Source organism: Tyto alba, unplaced genomic scaffold (assembly GCF_018691265.1).
Source record: "Tyto alba isolate M040663 unplaced genomic scaffold, T.alba_DEE_v4.0 Super-Scaffold_23, whole genome shotgun sequence".
NCBI lineage: Eukaryota > Metazoa > Chordata > Aves > Strigiformes > Tytonidae > Tyto > Tyto alba.
In genome coordinates this window covers 12,983,156-13,003,630 of record NW_024881297.1, presented here as the reverse complement: position 1 = coordinate 13,003,630, position 20,475 = coordinate 12,983,156, and the positions used below count along the sequence as shown (strand labels likewise).

General features: G+C 39.7%; 1 protein-coding gene across 2 annotated transcripts in view; it reads right to left on the bottom strand.

Annotated features, from left to right (window-relative positions):
* SLC7A11 (solute carrier family 7 member 11) overlaps window positions 1-20,475 on the bottom strand; it is a 62,826-nt gene that overhangs the window by 23,945 nt on the left and 18,406 nt on the right. For both annotated transcript variants that reach the window (XM_032997795.2, XM_032997796.1), the window contains 2 exons: window positions 20,089-20,188; window positions 16,940-16,984 (listed from right to left, as the gene is read on the bottom strand). In XM_032997795.2, the coding sequence (XP_032853686.1) occupies window positions 16,940-16,984; window positions 20,089-20,188 (145 nt within the window). The remainder of the gene's footprint in view (window positions 1-16,939; window positions 16,985-20,088; window positions 20,189-20,475) is intronic.

Sequence of the window (20,475 nt, the reverse complement as noted above, 5' to 3'; positions counted from 1 at the left end):
CAGCAGTCAGCAGAGAACGGGAAGTAGTTGACTGGGAATATTTATCAGTATAAACAATGGAACCTGAGGTGGAAAATGAGCAGATCAGGCCTCATAGCTGAGAAACCCAAGCCAAGCAGACAGCAGCTACCACATAACAATAATGTCATGGCCAGAGAGATTACGGTATTTGCAGAAGGAATCCCACTAAAACCCTTGCTGCCTGTCACAGCATCCACTCTCTACCACAGGCACCTGAGCATTTGCAGGCAGAAGGGTTGGGGTGGAAGCAGAGCCCTGGCTTGATCTTTCTGTATTTCTTTTGTCTATACTGAGGACATATGTTTCTGATTTATGGCATGGCAAATGGCAAAGCGACACTTTGAGTAATGCAATGGAGCAGGCTGGTGAGGCTGCTATCATTCCCAAAACGAGTGGCTCAAGTTCAGAGCCTGGGAACAAGCAGTCTGAATACAAACCACCTCACTCGGCTCTGGTGGGGGGTATGGGAGGGACCGCCACCCCCTTGGCCCCGCAACTGAACATTTTAGGAAGCATCACTGGTAACATATTAATGACTCCTTACTGTAACAAGGGAAGACAAATGCCTAGGTGCATAGAAGAATGGAAGGAGGAGTGTGTGTCTGTGTGTGCATAAAAGGAGTCAGATTTTTCATACTTGTTAAATTCCTTGACATTTAATTTTGAGCAGGAGAGTTTCCACAGTGCCAAGGATCATAAAGGAACAATTTGCTGCTGTATGTTACCATTGATATTTCGGCATGAATGAAAATTGCACCATTCGGTGATGAAATGAGCAGCCACTTGTAATAAGGAGCACCATGGAAACTGAAATATCATTTACCAAGAAAGGTTCTTCTTCGGAAGGAATTAAAAATGAAAAAAAAAAAAAGGTAACTGCGGGTACCTTTGAAGCATTAGCATTTTAAAATATATAAAAGGGTTTAAATGAAATTAAAAGATGTCTTAACAATAGTGCACTGTCGTGAAGGAGGCTGTCTAGCAGGTAAATAGTTTTCTCTGCAGAAAGCAAGGAAATGAGGCGCTTGCTAAGGACGTCCTAGCAGACTGGCTACAGATGTGGGACAGCCCATATAGCATACCAAAATAACTCTGTAAGAAATGACTAAGTTCTGACACAGAAGAGAAATCCAGAAAACTCCAAGTATGAGCTGAAATATGTCTTTGTAGAATGTAGTAACTGGAGGCGCTTGAATGGAGTTCAAATGGGAATATCAACTTTTTCTATTTTATTACCTTCAGTGCTTTGAGAGAAGAAATATCAGTAAGCTGAAATCCTCTCTTGCTAAAACTTCATAATACTTGAACTACAATCACATGCACAGGAGAAGAGCATATCCTTTTTTTTGTTAAGAAGTGATGAAGTGATGTCAGGAAGCAAAATATATAACATTTTCAAAATCACTAGAAAGGCTGGATTTTCCTTTTTCTGTGTCCAAACTGAAAAATCTTAAACATAGAGAGTTGGTACTTAAACCCTTTCGCAAATCAAGTTCCTTCCAGTTTGGACAGTGACAGGAAATAGCCAGAATTATTAATCTCTTTCCATGATCTTGGACAATATGATCAATGAAACTTAGGATTTTAAGGCTGACTCATCTTTTCAATTGCACACCACTCAGTGTACCCTCTGTCAATGATGCGCTACTCTTTTATGCAAAAAACTTAGAATGGAAGTGATAATGATGGTTTATACAGAACTTACTGCACTGTCTCTTCTTGTGACTCAAAATCAAACTATTGAAAGCCATGTACTGGTGCCATCAAAAAGCCTTACATCCTGGCACTCCACAGCACACTGTCCCCTACCAGCTGCCCTGACGTCTGCATCTGGAAGTAAGCCTAGAGAAAACACCAGCTCTGGGGAACAGGATAAATTCATGTGTTAGTTTATCAAAAGTGCTTGCAAGGCTTGTTTCAGTAACCAAAATAAGCACAAGGCAGATGGCAGGATTTAGGCCACTGAGGGGGAGATTATTTTCTTAGGAGCAGAGAAAATATGTAATTCATTATGCTCAAGGGTAGTTCCTCTAGGACAGCATCCTGACTCTGACAACAGTCAACACCATGCCCACATGGCCTACAACTGGCACTTATTTGTGTCTGGGATAGCCTTCAACTAAGAAAAGGACTCTCCTCAGGGACTTCACAAGCACCAAGCAAGAATCCTAAACTGATCCTGCTTATTTTTCACATCTATAGAAATATTTTGTCCTTAGACCCACAAGAAGCTCATCCTCTAATGAAGTTTTGCCCAACAAAAAGGAATTTCATGGTCTTCTGCGCTCTTTGTGGATAAATCCTTACTTTTATCTAGTTGAGCTTAGCAGCTGCTTTTTCCATGTACTAAGTAGATATGAAAAAATAGAAGAGCCTGTCGTTCCTTCACTGTAGGATGAATCTAATTCTTCTTTTCTCTAAAATAACCCCATACAGAAGTTAAACCTCTTGTCATACTAGAGTCCTCTTATTCTCTATCCATCCTCATGATCTGTGGAGGAGGTCTCTCCATTGCTGTTAGAACTTTTCAAGTGATGATATCAAAACTACTCTTCTAAGGGACATTTCATTCCATCATACTTCAAGGAATTAAACACTATTATTATAGAGCCCATTTTTTGCAATAAGCAAAACATAAAGACAAGGTGAAGATGCAAGTAACAGCGCTTGCTCAACAACAAGTGTTGCAAGTGAATGAGGATTGACACAATAGACCACAGCAGCGTGACTTGTAAGATGCAGATTATTCACTTCACATCTCCTCTGGAGCCATTATAATCTTATATAAATCCTCTTAGTTTACAGTTCATGGATATAGACTGTACTGTAATTTAAATGATTAAAAACCCTCATGGGTTGTTAGTTAACAATATTCTTTCCTTAAATAAAACATCACTGTCACTATGTTTTTAAGATTCCAACATACTCATAGCCAAATATCAAAATATAAGCTGCACCATAAGCAACTTGCTTCCAGAGCATTAGTACACCCATAAGCACACCCATAAACCAGCTACCACATAGGGAAGGGATGTACAGAGGAATAGGAAGCTGAGCTCTCGCTGGGTAAGAAGAACCTGCAGCCTCCTCTGATGGAAATTCTGTGATCACACAGAAAGGGATATGCTCATCTACAAGACAGATGTACAAAGCCAAATTGTCGTTTTGATACATCTACGACATACCTTAAATATGAGTCAGCAATTTCGCTACTTGTATCAAATAAGACAACCCCCTTGAATATCTCATCCAAAAAGACTGTGTCAAAGTTGAGTAATTTATTCTGCTAGCTGAACCAAGCGGAATATATTCCTTTTCTTGTGTATGATAATACAATTGTTATTGATATTTTGACCATGTTGTTCTAAAGGATAAGTACTCTTGATGGCATTGCACATGTTAATAACTGTTCGTGAAGTTATAAAACTCCAATCTAATGCACATGAGTACAATAAAGAACATACTACGCTTCAATTTTATTAGCCCATTTCTTTATTTGTGTTTTATTCTCCCATTTTGTACTTAATACCAGTAAAAAAATGCTATCTCTTCTTCTGTCAGTTAGTTGCCAGCATCAGCCTAGAGAAGTTTTAGATGATGCTTTAATAAAAGGTTACCGTTCATGGCATGCAAGGTGTTGCTACTGCTTCTGGTATAACACCACGCTCACCTAACACCAGCTTAGCACTCTGCATTTTGTCATTTTTGAGACTCAGCATTAAAGGGAAAAGGAAACAAAAGGGGCACAAAGAGGCTTATCCTCTTCTGCAGCCATGAAAGGATGTACCACTGTACAGATCAGACCATCACACTGTGAATTAAAGTAGCAGTCTCTGTCATATATAACTACCCGTAGGTAGTGGGTGTTGGATTGCTTTTACAAATAACCGTAAAAACTGCTGTGAAACTCCCCTTTTTTCTATACACAGGATATAACTGACAGTATCCATGAGCAAAGACTGCTCTATATCTATGCAATTTCATAAGGACTCTTTTGGCTTCTGCTGGGTTTTACAGTGAGGTTTCAGCACTATTTGAAACCCAGATTTAAATCTCAGACTGAAACATTAAGGCAAGTGCTCAGAACCTCCTCCCCCACAGCTAATGTCGTTGGTAAATAAGGAAACAAAAGCACCTGCGTCAGAAGAAACCAGTCCCCTGTTTTAAAGTGGGAAGGGGAAAACCAGAGAGAGGTTTGCCTACAAGGCAGAACAGCATCAACACCAAAAGTTTTATATACCACACGTGTTTTCTTTCACAAAGAGGATAACCCTCACCGGGCCCAGGGTGATAAACGTGGAGGCCGTGGGGGACCTGCGGTGCCTGTGCTCAGTATCAAAAGGCAGGCTCTGAACCACCTCACGTGGACACACGCTTTGTCACCTTACCCAGGTGTTAGCTCGAAGCATGGTCTGATAGCGGTTATCAGGGTTCTCAGGCATTGTGTTAGCACACAAAGAGGCAATACATCACAATTAACTGAAAAATTGCTTCTCAAGCCAGTAATTTTTATGTAGACAAAACATTTGCTGATTTGACCCAGTATGTTTGGTGCGAAGGACTCCGTGCCCTGGCTGACATTGCAAATGTATAGATACAGCCTTATCTGATCCCTATTTGGACCTCTTTTTTTTTTTTTTTTTTTTTTTTCTCCATCTCATTATAACTGATCTGGGTGAGTTTCCTCGCTTTTCTATCTACCATTAATGCACTGCTGCCTCACCTCTTTTCCAGTAAATTCAGTTGGATCACCTGCTTATGAACGACTGAAAAAGAATGAAAATGTCTAGTGAGATCCTGGGACCTTCACTGCGGCCAAGAGAAGAACTAGCTTAGCCCTGAGAGACCCATGATCTCTCCAGTAAAATACTGTATATTTTACAGCTCTAGACCTTTAGCAGTACATCAGTCTTGCAAGAGATTTTTATTCCTGCAATGAATATTCTGCTGAGCAGCTCAGGGTTCCCATAAAAAAGATACTGTCACCCCTCTGTACAGTTACTGCTATGTCCCCTCAATGCAAGAGAAGTAGATGTTAAAATAGTCTTGCATGTATTTCCAGTGAAGAAAGTGAAGGAAAAGGCAGGGCAGTGGAAACTTCGAAGGTTATATTGTTTTGTTGTTACATTACGTTAGCCTGCTGATAAAGCATATTAGGATTTTGCCAACAACCCGGGGAGAGTGTGAATAAACATTTGTTTTACTTCCTTAGCAGGGATGATTCATAGTAACAATGATTCACATAAACAAACAAAACAAAACAAAACAAAACAAAACAAACAAAAAAAAAAACCACACCTTGAGCTCAGCAGGTTATCACATCAGCAAGCAAAGGGAGCCACAGGGGCTAGAAAAGAGTGATCCGGGGGCTGGACGCTGTAACACACGAACTGAAGAGCCACCGCGGGGGCAGCCGGGGCGGCCACGGCCCCAGCCAAAGCCAGTGTGTCAGCTCATCACATCCGTACACCTCAGAGCCACCAAAGCTCTGAGAAACTCTCTGCGACAGCCAGCCAGCTCACACAAAGCTGCGGGGCTCTCGGCACCCCCAGGAGACACCTCCACCGCTGTGGAGGAAGAGGAGGGAGCTCCCACTGAGTTCCCTGAACTTTGTTTCCTCGAAAGAAGTGCCATGGACTTGGCAGAGGATGAGAAACCTGGCTGAGGGTTTGCCTTTTCCGGGTACACTCCAGGCAGTAACTTCATCTGTACCCGCTCACAACACCTTACATCATCAGCGTTAAATTGACAAAGGCAGCCACTTGTAAAAATCAAAATGTTGAAATATCCTCATCCCCTGCAGAAGAGATTGGCCCAGACCCCCTTTTCTCCACTACTCTAGAATCAGAAAAAATAAGGCCATGCTTCATGGCAGCCCATGCACCTGCCTGTCCACCCATCCCACCAGCCAGCCCATAGGAGCCTCTCCCCTCCTTCAACAGAAGCCCACCTGAACGGTGCATTTTCAGAACAACAAGTAATCTTCAAAAAGTTTCAAGTGTTTCCAGAATTCTAAGCGATTTCATTCAGTCATTTTCATTTCAAGTTGGGCCTTTTATCTTAAACCACAGAGTCTACGTAAACAGAAACAAACATATCAAAGCAATGGCTTCTGAAGTGTTGCCTTACTGTAGACACTGCTTTAGTGGGCAGAGCATCTCACCGGCAGCCTGCTCTCCCACCCTGCCTTGCCCCCCTCCCTCCTAACAGCTCACACAGGAACAGAGCCACTCCTAACCCTGCATCCTGGCATATCTCAGTGTGGTACTACAGCCTCCGCCTTCGCAATTTATCTTTTTCCCTCTTTTTCCTTCCATCCTCCAGCTATGTTTGCTGAATATCTTTGATTTTTCAGGTAGCTGACTACCTTTCTGATTGCTGTACTAACATCTTTGCAATATCTTTATTACATTCCAGAGACATAAAAGGAACTGGAATCAGATCCTATATCTGACAATTAGGAGAAAAAGGAATAGTGATAGCACTATTAATTTCAGTGTACATATCCACAGCTAAAACCCAGCACAGAAACCATAATCTAACCCTGCATCTATAGCATTCATTTTTGTTCCTCCATTTTTCCACTCACTCATACTGAAACATCCATGCCAGACATGTGCTGTAAGTTAACTCTGACTGTATGAAAGAATAAATCATACTACAAAAATCAAACAGAACAAATAAAGACAACTACTTTTTTTTTTTTTTTTTTTTTAACCCTCCAAGCTTATGTATGAAATCTGCATTTCCTAGTACTGAATATTTCCATAGCCATCAGCTCAACTTTTGTATGAGCAGGAGCATTTTATACAAGGAATATAAATGTTAGAACAGTCAATTCTACAAGTGACCTTGCCTTTCTTCATTCGATAGTGAATTATTAGTCTCCTCAACTGCAATTTTATAAGACATCCTTACTGTCTTAATTAATGATCAAGGTACATCTTTGAAACCTTTACAGATGCTATAGATTACATCAATCTCTTTTCTAATTTACACATATTGACTGGCATATCAGTTTAAGCCCTGTCATGGGTTGCTATTCAATGCAGTCAATTTCTAAACAGAACACCACATTTCTTTTTTTTTTTTTTTTACATTAAAGTAGAAAGATAATAAAGTGGGAGTAGGAGACAGAAAGACTGGAAGTCAGCTGAACCAATTCAAATGCTAAATTGGTGTTTAGAAAGCAGCTGCCAATAACAAAGATACTGGTGCCTGAAAACTGCACCCAAAGATCATCTCTCTCTCATGATGTGAAATTCTACCACAGGACTCAGCACTGATCTAAGCACCAAAAAACATGGGGTGGGGGGGGGAAGGGGGGAGGAATAAATAGATAAATAAACTGCACAAGGGAAAAGGAAAAAGAAATAATAACAGAAATTGAATGTGTGTCACATACACACTCCTGAATATTATAGACTGTAATAATACCCATTAGGTCAGTCCCTAAATAAACCTATACGGAAAACATGCAACCTCTGGAAAGCAGCACACACACAGCAGCCACCTCCGACTGGCTGCAGAGGTAAGGAATAGGAATAGTGCCCAGTGAAATCTGCAGCCTTTTTGTTATCCCTGCTGCTGAAGCTTTTGCTCTCTGTGATCCCTATTCCAGATGACAGGTGAATTCATCCAGTGAGTCATCTTACCAACCCCTCTGCTGTCTGCATATATTGCTCCGGTGAATTCAAAGCACCGCTCAGACACAAAGTGCATGTGTCAAAGACGAGGCAGAGGATTCATGTTTGCAGGGTGTCTTTCTGCATACATCTGGATCACTCCAGACTCAAACTGCATGGCACACCAGGTTTCCCAGCTGTGCTCTCTGTTTCCTCTCTCTCAGGACACAGCAATGCTGTTGAGGAGGACCCACTGCACCCATGGGGCCAGGGACACCCAGGTGTGGTAGGAGGTGTTTGTGTTCAACATCTTAGAACAGGGTAAATAAGAACTAAAGGACTGAATCTATATCCTCAGTTAGTTATGAAACATTATATATGGTAGCTAGTGTGCTGGAACTGTCAAAAATTACAGAACCAAAGAAAAGTCTGAGCTACACGAGTACAGGATAATCCACATTACCAAATCCAAAAATCCAGTTCAATGTAATTTAAGGAAAAAAAAAAAAAAAAACAAACTTGGATTTTAATTTGGGTTACCAATTCCAATGCCATCCTGACCTTTTTCCCTGTTTTAACTCAAGCTGTTAACACTGTTTGTTGCATTTTCATGTCTCACATGTGGCTCACTTAACTGCATCCATCCTCAGCAGAACCAACAGATTGTCAAGGTTAGGGCATTTGCAGCACGTCTTGCGGGGGGGCGGATGAAGAGGGGGGAGAGAAGGAGAAGCTGGAGCCAGAACTCAGCTGGACCTGCCACAGCATCTGCTGCTCCAGCATGGACGTTTCCTTCAAGATATTTTTTCTTGCGACTCTCAAAGTTCCACTCACTGACATGCAGGACAGTGCAGCAGCAAAAGCAGTATGTCCTGCAAGAAGTCTGGCGGCTTTTTATAGAAGCTTCTTATTCCTTATTGATTTATCAGCATCTCCATTAGGAATTAGGAGCCACTGAAAGAAAATCTGACTGCAACACTGCTATGTCTAAGATGAGATCATAGCTGGCCAAAGAGTATTTTCAATACTTCTCCCTGCTGGCTTTGTAATTGGTTATGATTCCAAGCTGCCTCAAACTATCATCAAAAATTAACTGAGATCAGGTGCAAAATTAAGTAATAATTAAGCCTTCCTACTGTCAAGTTGTATTTATGAAGCATATCATGTCACAGCTAATGCCTGAATTGCCTCCACATATTTTGTCAAACAATTCTCAGCTTGATGAGGTAGCCATGGCCATCAAGTGGCCCAGTGTGAGAAACCCCTGCGTACCAAACTATAGGATAATTAAAGTCTCCCAAACTAGGAGTTTTAGTGAAAAAAGGATTATAAATAAGAGCAAAGTAGATCCCATGCAGAAAAAAATTTCCAGATTGCAGCAAGAGAAGCAGCAGAACCCTTTAATTATAAATAAATAAATAAATGAATAATAAATAATAAAAATAATTTCCTGAAGTGCAAAAAATGAGTTCCTATACTGAGATTTCAGAAATCTGAAATCATCAAAAAACATGCATCCAAGGCTGAAATACTTAGTTTCAGAAAAGAATTATCAGTCATTTATAAAAAATTATGATGAATGACTTGACAATGTGAAGCATGTAAGCAGTGAGTAGTTAATAAGGTTAGTGAGAGAGCAAAAGTAAAGGAAAGTTCATTTAATCAAGAACAGTTTCATGCTGGTAAGCCAGCTCCCTGATGAGCTAGTAATTGTCTATTTCTCCCCCTCACACACACACAAATACCACTGTATCACATTCTTAATTAAAAGTTTTTTCATACAATTTACAAATAGCAAAACCCAAAAAACTTTGTTTAAGTATATTTGATCTGGCAAATTAATTTGTTTTCTTTATTTGGCAGATTCAGCTCCCCATTAAAGGAATTTATAGTTCGGAAGAAGTGACTGTGAATCTATCATTTTATCCCTCACACAGGGTGCAATTAAACTGTGGAAAGTGATGTTGGATTCACCAATGTTTGGACACCTCATCCTCAGAGGTGCTTAGCAGATATCTGAGGGAATTTAGGTAGCCTGTTAGATACGGTAAAATTTAGAAAGAATAAGATTTCTATTGAAGTGTCACATAAAAATAGCTGGGGGGAGGATAATTAGAACATCCTCATTCTATGATGGAGGATAAGTATTCGAATAGAAATATAACACAAGACATATATAATATATCAAAGAAAAAATGCAAATGCTCACTTACTGACCTGGCTTTCCCTTTAAGGTAATCTGATGAATTCACATGAGCAAATGGACTTTGCAAAATGCTTGAAAGATTAGCGCTTGTCTTTTCTGAGTATCTTCAGATAAAATATCACAATGTAATCCTGTAACCTCCACACTGAATATATGGCACTGTAGCCTGACAGGAAGAAAATGAATTGGAGTCAAATGTTTCTTTTATGGATAAGTGGATAAGGAAGATTTCAAACTCCAGGTAACAAAGCTATTCTGCTTGTATCTAGGCAGGATACCTGCATCCAATGCCAGACTTAAAAGGAAGGAACTGTATTTATGCCCAGCTACTTGGTGAGGAAGGCTAGTCCAAAGCTTATTTATCAATAAGACTGCATCCCCGTGGAGAACACCTCCAGGTGCTAGTTACTCACGGAGGGACCTACAAACATCTTCTGGTTCCACTGATACCATATGAGATTTTACAGGACTGGGACCTACAGAAGCCACACCCAGGGTTCAATAAATCTGCTAAAGCCTTCAGTTCAAGGTATAGGCATGTATATTTTTAAATCCAAATAAAGGTTTTTTTATTCCCCGTAGCCCATGGCTTACCCCCAACCTTGGAAGGACAGAAATTCTCCAAAAATGAAGTCAGGAGGTGATACCTCCTGCTCCATGAAGCAGATAGAGAAAAGATGGGGATGAGAGAAAGGAGAGAACCAGGAGGAGAAAAGATGATGTAACCCATCCTCCATTTTCACAGCAAGTTTGTGCCTGAGCCAATTCTCCTGAGCCCCAGTTCAGTGTTTCAGCTACATCATCTGTCTTTGCTGAATAACAAGCAGTGATGAGGTATGTTTGAAATGATAGACAACACAGCTGCAGGGAGATAAACTTCTGCCTTTATTCCTTTTCTGGTGCCTAAGATAATCAATATCAATATTAATATTACTCTTCAGACTAGATCTTGCCATTAAATTATAAAATAAAAATGAACAAAGAAGCAGAGAGGCAAAAATGGCAAAGGCTTCTCAATTAACATTAAAAATATAATCATTCTTACGATTAATACGAATAATTAGTCTGGGTCTAGACTAGTAGTGAGTAACAGTGCAATTCAAGTTTCTGATTGATTTTGGAAGTGGGGTGCATCCTAATGTGAAGTGCCAAAAATCAGATGGCTGCAAACGCTAGGGAGCTGGAAGAGTTTTAGTGTCTTTAGTGACCATTCTCCTCCCATGCATCTGCATGTTTAGACACCCTGAAAAACCCTCTAATACCACATTTCTCTCATTCAGTCCTCAAAGATATGAAGTGTGACTTTAAACTTTAATTAATACAAATGGATAGTACACATTAGATTAATTAGACATGACACTCATATTGTTCAAACCCAATATAAAAACAGATTATAGCAAACATTTTGACATCCTGATTTTACAAAATGTCTGATGACATCAAGCCCTGCCAACTTGCTATACATCTACTGCTTCTTGGTTCCTTAGAAAAGAAGGAATAAATGAAGTGAGAAGAACACTGGAAAAATCTAATAGACAAACTGACTAATCTCAGACCCCAAGGTCATAGCAAAGCAATTCATTTCTTGGCTTTTCAACAGCACAAGACATGATTTATCAATCTGAGACCAGGCTTATAAACACTATACATCTCAATAATATGTTCTTTGCACTGTGTAACTTTTTAAACAATGATAGATTGCCTGGGCTGGATCAAAGTTATTTTACAAACAGAAACAGAATATTTGCAAATGAAATGGCCCAATAAGAGAGGGAAAAAAAAAAAAAAAAAAACCAGACACACCAAAAAAAAAAAAAAAAAGCCAAATAGGAGCTACATTGCTATATTTAACTGCAACTGCAAAGGAATCTAATTATTTGCTGTAAAATATTTTCAGAATTCATGTCCTTTAAAAATCTTCTATCTATCATTTTATACAAATTGAAGACCACTAAAGGAAAAATACTTTCTAAGTTCAACAACACTATCAAAAACTTAAACTGCCAAATAAATAATATGTTTTTTCATTAAAGGAGGGCTGTGAATCAATACCTCTAGTTGTTCACTTGATCACAGACTTCCTTGAAGTCATTAAGAAATTCAAATCTTAGTATCCCTTCCATTACAGCGAAATAGTATTTTCTTTCTCTTCCAACAAGAGCCTAATCTTTATAATATGCAACTTTCGGGCTCATAATTTGCTCATACTGAGGATGTAGAACATAGTCTTTTAAAAGCAGGATTCTCTTTGGCCGTCATCTGACACAATCTGGCCCTGACTTTGACAAGACTCTGAAGACATTGCTGCAGTGTTAAAACACTCCTGTGTTACTTTCTCATCTGGAGTCCGTCAAAATTCCTGACAAAATAGAGCGCTGATCCTGGACTCTGCTCTGCCTGGGAAAGGAGGAGGGAAGCGCCGTTTGGGCATGAGTTGCTTTTAAAAAACAAAATTCAAAAAACTTGTTCTGTTTCTTGAGAGCACAGAGGGGCTGCTCAAGAATACAGATGAGCTCAACAACTATGTATAAGAAATGAGTTTGAAAGTTCAACATGCTTGATTTCCAGTCCTCTAAATTTACTGCTTCAGGCTACACAGCTCCCGTCAATTTTAAGGTGACAAATTCTCTCTCAAAGACGCGGCTGTTGCTTCATTCACTTATTATTTAGACAATACAACACGACCTGAGTTTGAGTAGAGCTGATCCTTATAATGTAAGAAAATCAAAAAGATCAAAGCTGCACATGACATGGCTGCATGAGGTTATTTTGGTGAAGCTCTACCCCCAAGGATTATTCAGATACTTCATTTCAAAGAGCAATCGCTATTGACCCAGCACACATATGCAAAACAGAATTTTCAAAAGTAAAAGAAATTTGGTATTACACTTCAATGTTTTTCCACATAGTCTTAATAATAAAATTATTTCAGGCTCTTTTAAAGAAAATTGTACATAAAAGCAGCTGAAGACTGCAACTAGAGCTTCTTGTAAAACAAACATCAACTTCATGTTGCTTCAGGTCCTACTAATGCTGAATGAGGGAAACACTTCAACAAAGAGGAATAAAGAAATGAGTCCAGGCTTACAAATGAGACATCAAAAGGGGGTTTAGCAGGAGACAGAAACAGCTACTTTTACATCTTATGATAATTGGGGTTATAATAATGTCCTTTTTCTTATACAAAAGAAGGGACTGGAACATTTTCAAAGTGAGAATTCAGCACTACTTCCAAAAATCTGTTCAAAAAGTAATGACATTCACTTTCAGATGTCTTTTTCCTTTTTCCATTCTCTCTTCTACAATTTAAAGAGCGCTTCCCTCTCCTCTTGGCTCATTCCCACTGCCTCTGTGTCAGCTTGCTCTATCTAGTATTTCAATATCTCCTAGGTATCTCAGTGCCTCAGGCCCGTAGTATTTATCCTATTTATAGACCTAAGTCTGCAATTTATTGCGCCTGGGAAGACTGCTGCACCTACACAGACTCCCACAGCCTTCAGGAGCCCTTTCAGCTGGTACAAACAGCCACCCCAACGGAGCACAAAGGCAGCTTTCAGCTGGGCAAGGTCACGAGCATCCCCCCTTCCCCTGCCTCTCTCCATTTCCAATGCCACTTGCTGCACTCCAGCAAGCTTTCCTGGTGCCCCACATACCACAGCAAACAAAGCAATCCCTATCTAGAAAACTTTAATGTCTAAAAATAGGTGTTTCCACCTTCCTGGGAATTTCAGGATATCTTCTAGGGCCCTGACCCATCTCTCTCTCACCCTCCACAACACCGCAAGAGCGGAGAGGGAGTCCAGGACTCACCACACAAAATAGAGCTTAAAGGCAGGTCTCCGCTCAGGTGGGCCCTTGGCAGCTCTGCTGCAACTCTTCTCTCTGCTAGAGCATTTCTGCATTCCCCCTGGGGTAAGCGTGCTGTCCTCCCCACCACTCTTTCGGCACACTTCACTGCGGGTTTGTAGCAGGCTGGTTAACACAGGGACAGTGCTGATCATTCATCTCAGCACCAGCTGTCAGTTACTCCAAAAGCTGACGCACACCTGGAAATACACCACTGTGAGTGATTTTCAGACAAACATTTACCTTGGCACACGCAGTGCAGAAGACATCGCTGTGCTCACCTCTGTCACTGTAATTTGCATCCCTAACCATTGACAAACATTACAAATTGCACACCTGGAGTTCTTACAGACTTTAGGTGGTTCAAGCCTATATTTCCCTTTTAAAAACAGCTGCATAATACCGCTGCAGCACTGTATGCAACCTTTAACATAGGGCTTACAACAAGAATGAAAGGAAAGAAAGCATTTTAAGTAAAAATAAAAGAAGAGGTTGAGTTCTGATAAATGCCTACAACATCAGCACGATTAGCAGCTCACCGAACGCCTCCACTGTTTGGTGGGAGCAGAGACAGTTGCCCTGGGATTAGACCACTCTATTCCCTTGCCCTGTATCTTTGGGAACAGTGGTTGAGCAGGCCCCTGTTCAGCAGGATGTCTTTTCAACAGAGCAATTCACAGGTGGCAACTGGATTAAAAAAAAAAAAAAAAATCCAACTGTTTCATTTAATTGCTTGTTTCAGGTTAACAGAGTCCAGAATCCCCATTTACAGGTGGTGCAGAGGTCTCCGTCAGCACAGCTGGTAGCAATTCGCTCGCCTTGCCATCACCTGCCACTTATTTAGCAATGTTTAAAATCTCAATCTCTTCTACTGTATATTTGTACTTTGCATGGAGATTGTGATCCCAGACACCCTGCTGTGAACACTGGGCATCTTCCCTTCTCATCCTCTCAAAGCGCAACCCCAAGAAGAAGAGTGATGAAGAAAAGTTTTAAGAGCTTTGTGACAACATCACACATGTAACATTGAGCTCTTTTTTTTCCAGAGCCATCCTGGAATACACTAATCCAGCCAGACTGTGTGACTTGCCCCCTGGTCCTGCATCCCCACTAGCAGCACAATTAACTCCACAATTAACACACAATTAACTCCAGCAGCTTCTCCTGGAGAAAAAGAGAAGCTCTCCCAAGATGGGGGCAGAAAATAGAATGTGTCTCTCTCTCACATCACAGCTGCAATGAAGAAAACCCTGAAATCTGACCCATATCACTTAGCTGTGATACAACATGCTTCACTGGGTGCTTAGCTAAAAGGGAAAAAAAAAAAAAAGGAACTATACCTTTCTGTCCTATACAGCAGAGGGCAACATGTTCAAAAAATATACATTCATCTGACTCAAATCACAAGGAAAAAATGTCAACATAAACCAAAATAGCTGTAATGAAAATTGCCAATAATTTCAGTTAAACATCATGCAGTTAAGAGGACTTCAGAGAGAGATAAGTGTAAGTAAAGTCCGAAAGGGTGGTAGGCACGTCCATGTTTAAAAACATCATACAGTATTGATGGTAACCACATGATAATTTACAAATTATATTGATTCTAGCAAATGCTTTTGATCACATCACCAAGGCTCCGGTTCCTAACCCATCTCCCCAGAATTTCCTGTAGCAATAGAAGTCTTGAACCAAAATGAATTCACTTCATTATCTAGTTTTACATTTCTTTTAAAGTCAGTCTGCCATAAAACTACTTTTCAAAAGTAAAAAAAAAAATAAAAAGTGGGTTGTTTTGTTTTGGTTTTTTTTTCGAAATGTCTGACTCCCCTGACTTTTTAAAGCATGCAGATCCTTGGTAGTTAAACCCAGATTTGCTACTAAAGCATTTAACCTGAGTTCCTGCTTGTCCCAGGCCTGGGAATCGTTAGCCAGCTGCTCTCCACAGAGCCAAATGACTTGTGTTTTACTAGAGCACAGCTTCTAAAAAGGTGTCTGTCTAAACTGAAGACTGCCAATGAAAAACCCAATTGTATTACAGGTATCTGTGCTAATGCTCCACCTTGTTAAATATCAATGCTGTATTTTCTACCTGTATTTGTCTGGTTTCACCTTCCAGTCATACATTCCTCAGTATACATATCCTGATCACATTAAAGGTCCCATTAACACCCAAGACATCATAAAGGCACTGAAACAATAGAAATCTGCCAGTTTTTCTGCCATCCTCATGTTTTATCATCAATTTCTTTATAATTATTTTCAGGTCTCTGAACAAAATACCAAACAGCACCAGGCTTGGTTCAGACTTTGAAGAAATCAAATAAAAACCTTCTGTATGTTCCCTATCAGTGGCTGTTTTGGGGGTTTTTGTTGTTGTTTTGTTGTTTTTTTTTTTTTTTTTTCATTCTTTACATATCTCAGTTCTGTAGCTTCATATTCTCTGAGTGTACAGTGCTGGGGGTCTTATTAAACAGTAAGTTATTTGGTACCCAGACAGGCATCTTATTTTAAAAACCTAAGAAAATTATATCTTCCCATTAATTTTTAGTCAAGTAAGTTGTTAATTTCCTCAAAGAACACAATTTGATTTGACAAAGCATATTTTCTTTGATTTTTAGAAAAAGTTAATATTGTTTTATTACTGATCACATGTACCAAAGCATATCTATCAAATCAAACTCTCCTTAACTGGATAACTTTTCTTTCCATATTTTACAGAGAGGCGCTGTGAGAGTATTCATCTCTGGTATGAAAGAGACTCCCACAAATGTTCCCTGTTCGGCTTAATAGGATCAGATGCTGTGGTATGTGTATTCAAGATCCTGCAACTCCAAGACTTCTAAAACAAATAGAACTAAGTATTTGATTAATATTTAAACATAGCAAAACTGCCAAATATTGCAGCAGATAAGTTTCTTGGGCAAGATTTCCCTGAAAGGATACCAGTAACTTCCACTAAAAGAAGCCACTGGTAGTTACTTGTATCCCGAGGGGGAGAATCAGAGCCCTGGAGATCGTCTTAGTTTTCTGCTTTCTGTGCACATAAAAGCAGAATATATAACAAGGTCACGACAGGCCCAAAATAGCAAATCTTCAAGCAGTTGCAATTCAAATAGATACCAGATCTGCTGGAAAGCAAGCAACATGACCCGCATGCAGAATTTCTGAAGATCACTACTTTTATAGCATTTTAAATTTTACGACCATTTTTCAAAAGTCAAGAAAAACATTAGGTACATACTTTTCAGGGTTTTCCACTTCTTCAGTAACAAAATTGAGGTAAAACCTAGAAGAGAGTTATAAAATAAGGGCGTGGTAGATTTTGATTCTGTATTTCTTTCCCAAAGAATCAAGAAGATGCTTTTAGTGAAGCACTGCTGTCCATTATAGTAGATTTTTCAGACCCATGTTTGGATTAAGGAGAATGTGAGATTGACTTAATCTTCCCTCATCCCCACACTCAGAAAGGAAATTCTCAGAAAAGTCAACCAAGCAGAAAAAAGACAGAAGCTATGTAATGGCAGTGTGGAATTAATTTCAATTTTTTCCCTGGCATATTCAATACTTCCCTGGCAAATTACAGTTTAATTGTATATACAAATTCACACACAGCTTCGAGATTCATATTATATTTGTGGCTGTAGCCTTCTAAAATTTCAGGTTATATTGGCAAAAATTCTCATTAGGGTACTTGACAAGAACTTCTTAACAATAAAAATAAATGAAGACTCAAGAAAACCCTCCTAAAACCAGGATTTTGACACTAGTGTTTTGTACACGATCACAAACGCAGGCTGCTTATCCCGTGTGCTCTCGCACAACCTCCAGCACAGGTTGCACTCTGGTTGTATTCCAGCAGCGTGCAAGAGACAGCTACATGTGGGAATTCATAGGAACTACTCACCAGGCACAGCCCTGCATACAAAACAACCGTAAGCCTCAAGGTCACTGAACCCTCTGTTCTGCATTTATTAGCACTAGATCTGTGCATCGCTGGATCACACAGATGTGCCTGGCTCAGATACGGGCACAAAGTCACATCCTGGCTAATTAAACAGAACAGTCAATACAGTGCTTATGCTGGCTTTCTACTGTTATGCAGGAAAACAAATGATAGCTAACCCAACAGTGCTACAGTGAATAACCAAATGGTACCTCATCTAGCAGAAAGTCTGGGAACTTTTCTCCATCACAAGTCTTGACCCAGATCTGAGTTGGCAGAATGAGCAAGCACTGGCTCACGGTTTTAAAAAATGTGATTTTGTGGCCAAACACAGAATGCTGTAAAACTAGATTTGTTATCTTATACAACCACCTCAGTATTTGTTTCTAAACCTGGTAGTGCACAGAGCACAACAGAAGAGGTTGGGATAGTTCAAAGGAGAGATGGCTTCTGACAAGTAAGGCATTCAGCTACTTCTTTCTGGTCTTAGTCCTGCTTCTAGGCAGAAGTGATTTGATAGCCCTGCACCAGTCCTGTTATTGATGCAGAAACATGTTTCCTTATATTCTTTTCTCTACTTGTCCCTTTCCACCCAGAATTTTATATACCCAACAGTCTATACTTACTCTTCACAGGATGAACACACACATATAAGAGATACTACCTTTGTTTTGTTCTTTAAAGCTCTATCATTAAAAGTTAATAGTCTCATAAACTATGCATAAAATTCTGCCTGCGTCCTGCAACACAACACTGACACTTGCAACACTCCTTCACATTCAGTTTACTGGATTGATTTAGCCCCGTGAAACTGATAGTGCGAGGGTATTGACACTCCACTTAATGGTCGGCTCTTCTGTGCTCTGAGGCAATCAATTTGAGCTGGTGACAAATATGCAGCTGGGAAGAACCACTAGCCAAATTAGGTCTTTTCCTAAAAATTTCATTTATAAGTGGCAAATAAAGACCTTGAAATAAAAGTCAGCAGGTGTAAAGGAAAAGCAGAGATTATTTTTATTGTAGGCGTTTGGAAAGTTAGGTGGAAAATAGAAATGGGAAGTAACTGAATAACAGTATTTTTGATGTAGTATTTTACAGTAAACAAACTCTGCCTCAGTGATGAATAATATTAAAGAGCTTTTAAAATTGCCTTCATACAAAAACGTAGTTAGGTTAATATTTTAAAAGTGAGAAACCATCACATGTATGGATATGAGAGACAGAGGCAGTTATGAGATAGAAAGAGGGAAGAAGTTAGAGAGTGTCTGCATAATGTTTTCAGTTTCTTTGAGGCTTCAAAATGCCAGGCTCTTTTTTTTATATATCTATCACAGATAAAGGCTTGGGACTCTCTTGGGTTCCTCCCCCTCCCCCCATTTAATATAAAAGTTCTGTTCAGTACTTCAGTGTGCATGTTTATAATGCTCCTGCAACTGGGGAGCTGCAGACAGGCAAAGAACGAAAATGCTCAGCCCATTGTCCCTCAGAATTAAATAAATAAAACCCTTATCTCTCAGCCCTTGTCTTTTGTGCAAGGCAAAGAACTTGGCTGCCTATGAGGCTATGGAAAGGAAAGGAAAGACCTGCAGACAAAGCTATCTTAAAATAAACCCACTCTGTGCATTGTAGTCTTTTTTTTCTTTTCCCCCACACTGCTGCTGCAAAAACACACTGGCACTGTGCGATGTGGAGCCCTCACTAAGCATGAATAAATCCTAAAGCAGATTCGAAGACCAGCGGCACCTTTCAAACCAGCTGCTGTGTACTTTGGGGGGGGGAGAGGGAAAGAACTTGAAAGAAAGTTCTGAGCACGATACTTGAAGGCAGATTCTCATACCTTTGCTCCCAGTCAATAGCACTTGACTTCTGCAGAAGCCAGTTGCACTTCTTAAGTGAGGTCCAATTCTCTCAGAGCAAGACATATAAGAATCTAGTTTTTTACCTAGTTTTGCAGTCTATACTGGTGTTATCACGGTTCCCTTCTTATTCTTCAAATACTGCTTTTACAAAGCAAAGACTGAGGTCCACACAACTTTGTAACAGTTCACAAGTTTGTTTTTCATGTAATTATGGACTTGTTCAACAAAATTTAAAGGTTCATTATCACTTTTACACTTTTATCAAAATGCCTAATGAAAATTTAACACCATTCCTCTTTTGTTGCCTTTAATTCTTGTCTTAAGAACTGAAATAAAAGTCTCATTTTTAAGTGTTCAGTGCATGATTACCTACTGTACACTGGAGAAGAAAAATCTTTCCTTTGTAAAGCTGCTTGCAGAATAACTACTGAGTGTATGGAACAGTGCTGAGATCTACTCTTACTACATGATGTAGTTTGGCAAAAGATGTAGAATGTGCTACTCATTTCTTCAGATAAAAAAATGTTTTTGTTAGAGCATATTAATATTTGTTTTCGGGACAAATATTTATAGGTTTCAACAACTTACCAGCCCGAATAGGCATACATTCCTGAATAGAAAGCAAGTGGTAATCCCATAACACTGGCATCATTCCCCGCAAAGGCGTTTTTAAAGTGCTGTGTTTCTCCTGCAACATCAACAAAAACAATATCGAAAAATTTGCTCTTTGGTCACCTACTGCTTTAAAACAAATAAATATATCACACCATGGAACATTTAATCACCCAACAGTTCACTGACTTCAAGTTCTGCCCTCGACCTTAATTTCTAACCCAACCCTTGCAGCCTTAATCTGCCAGCAATTGTAAAAGGTTTTGTGGCATCCCTAGTCATGCAATAGCAGAATTTGACCTATTCATTTTTTTCAAAGCATTCTGAGCCTGATGACACTCACTCCACTGTCATCTCCAGCAG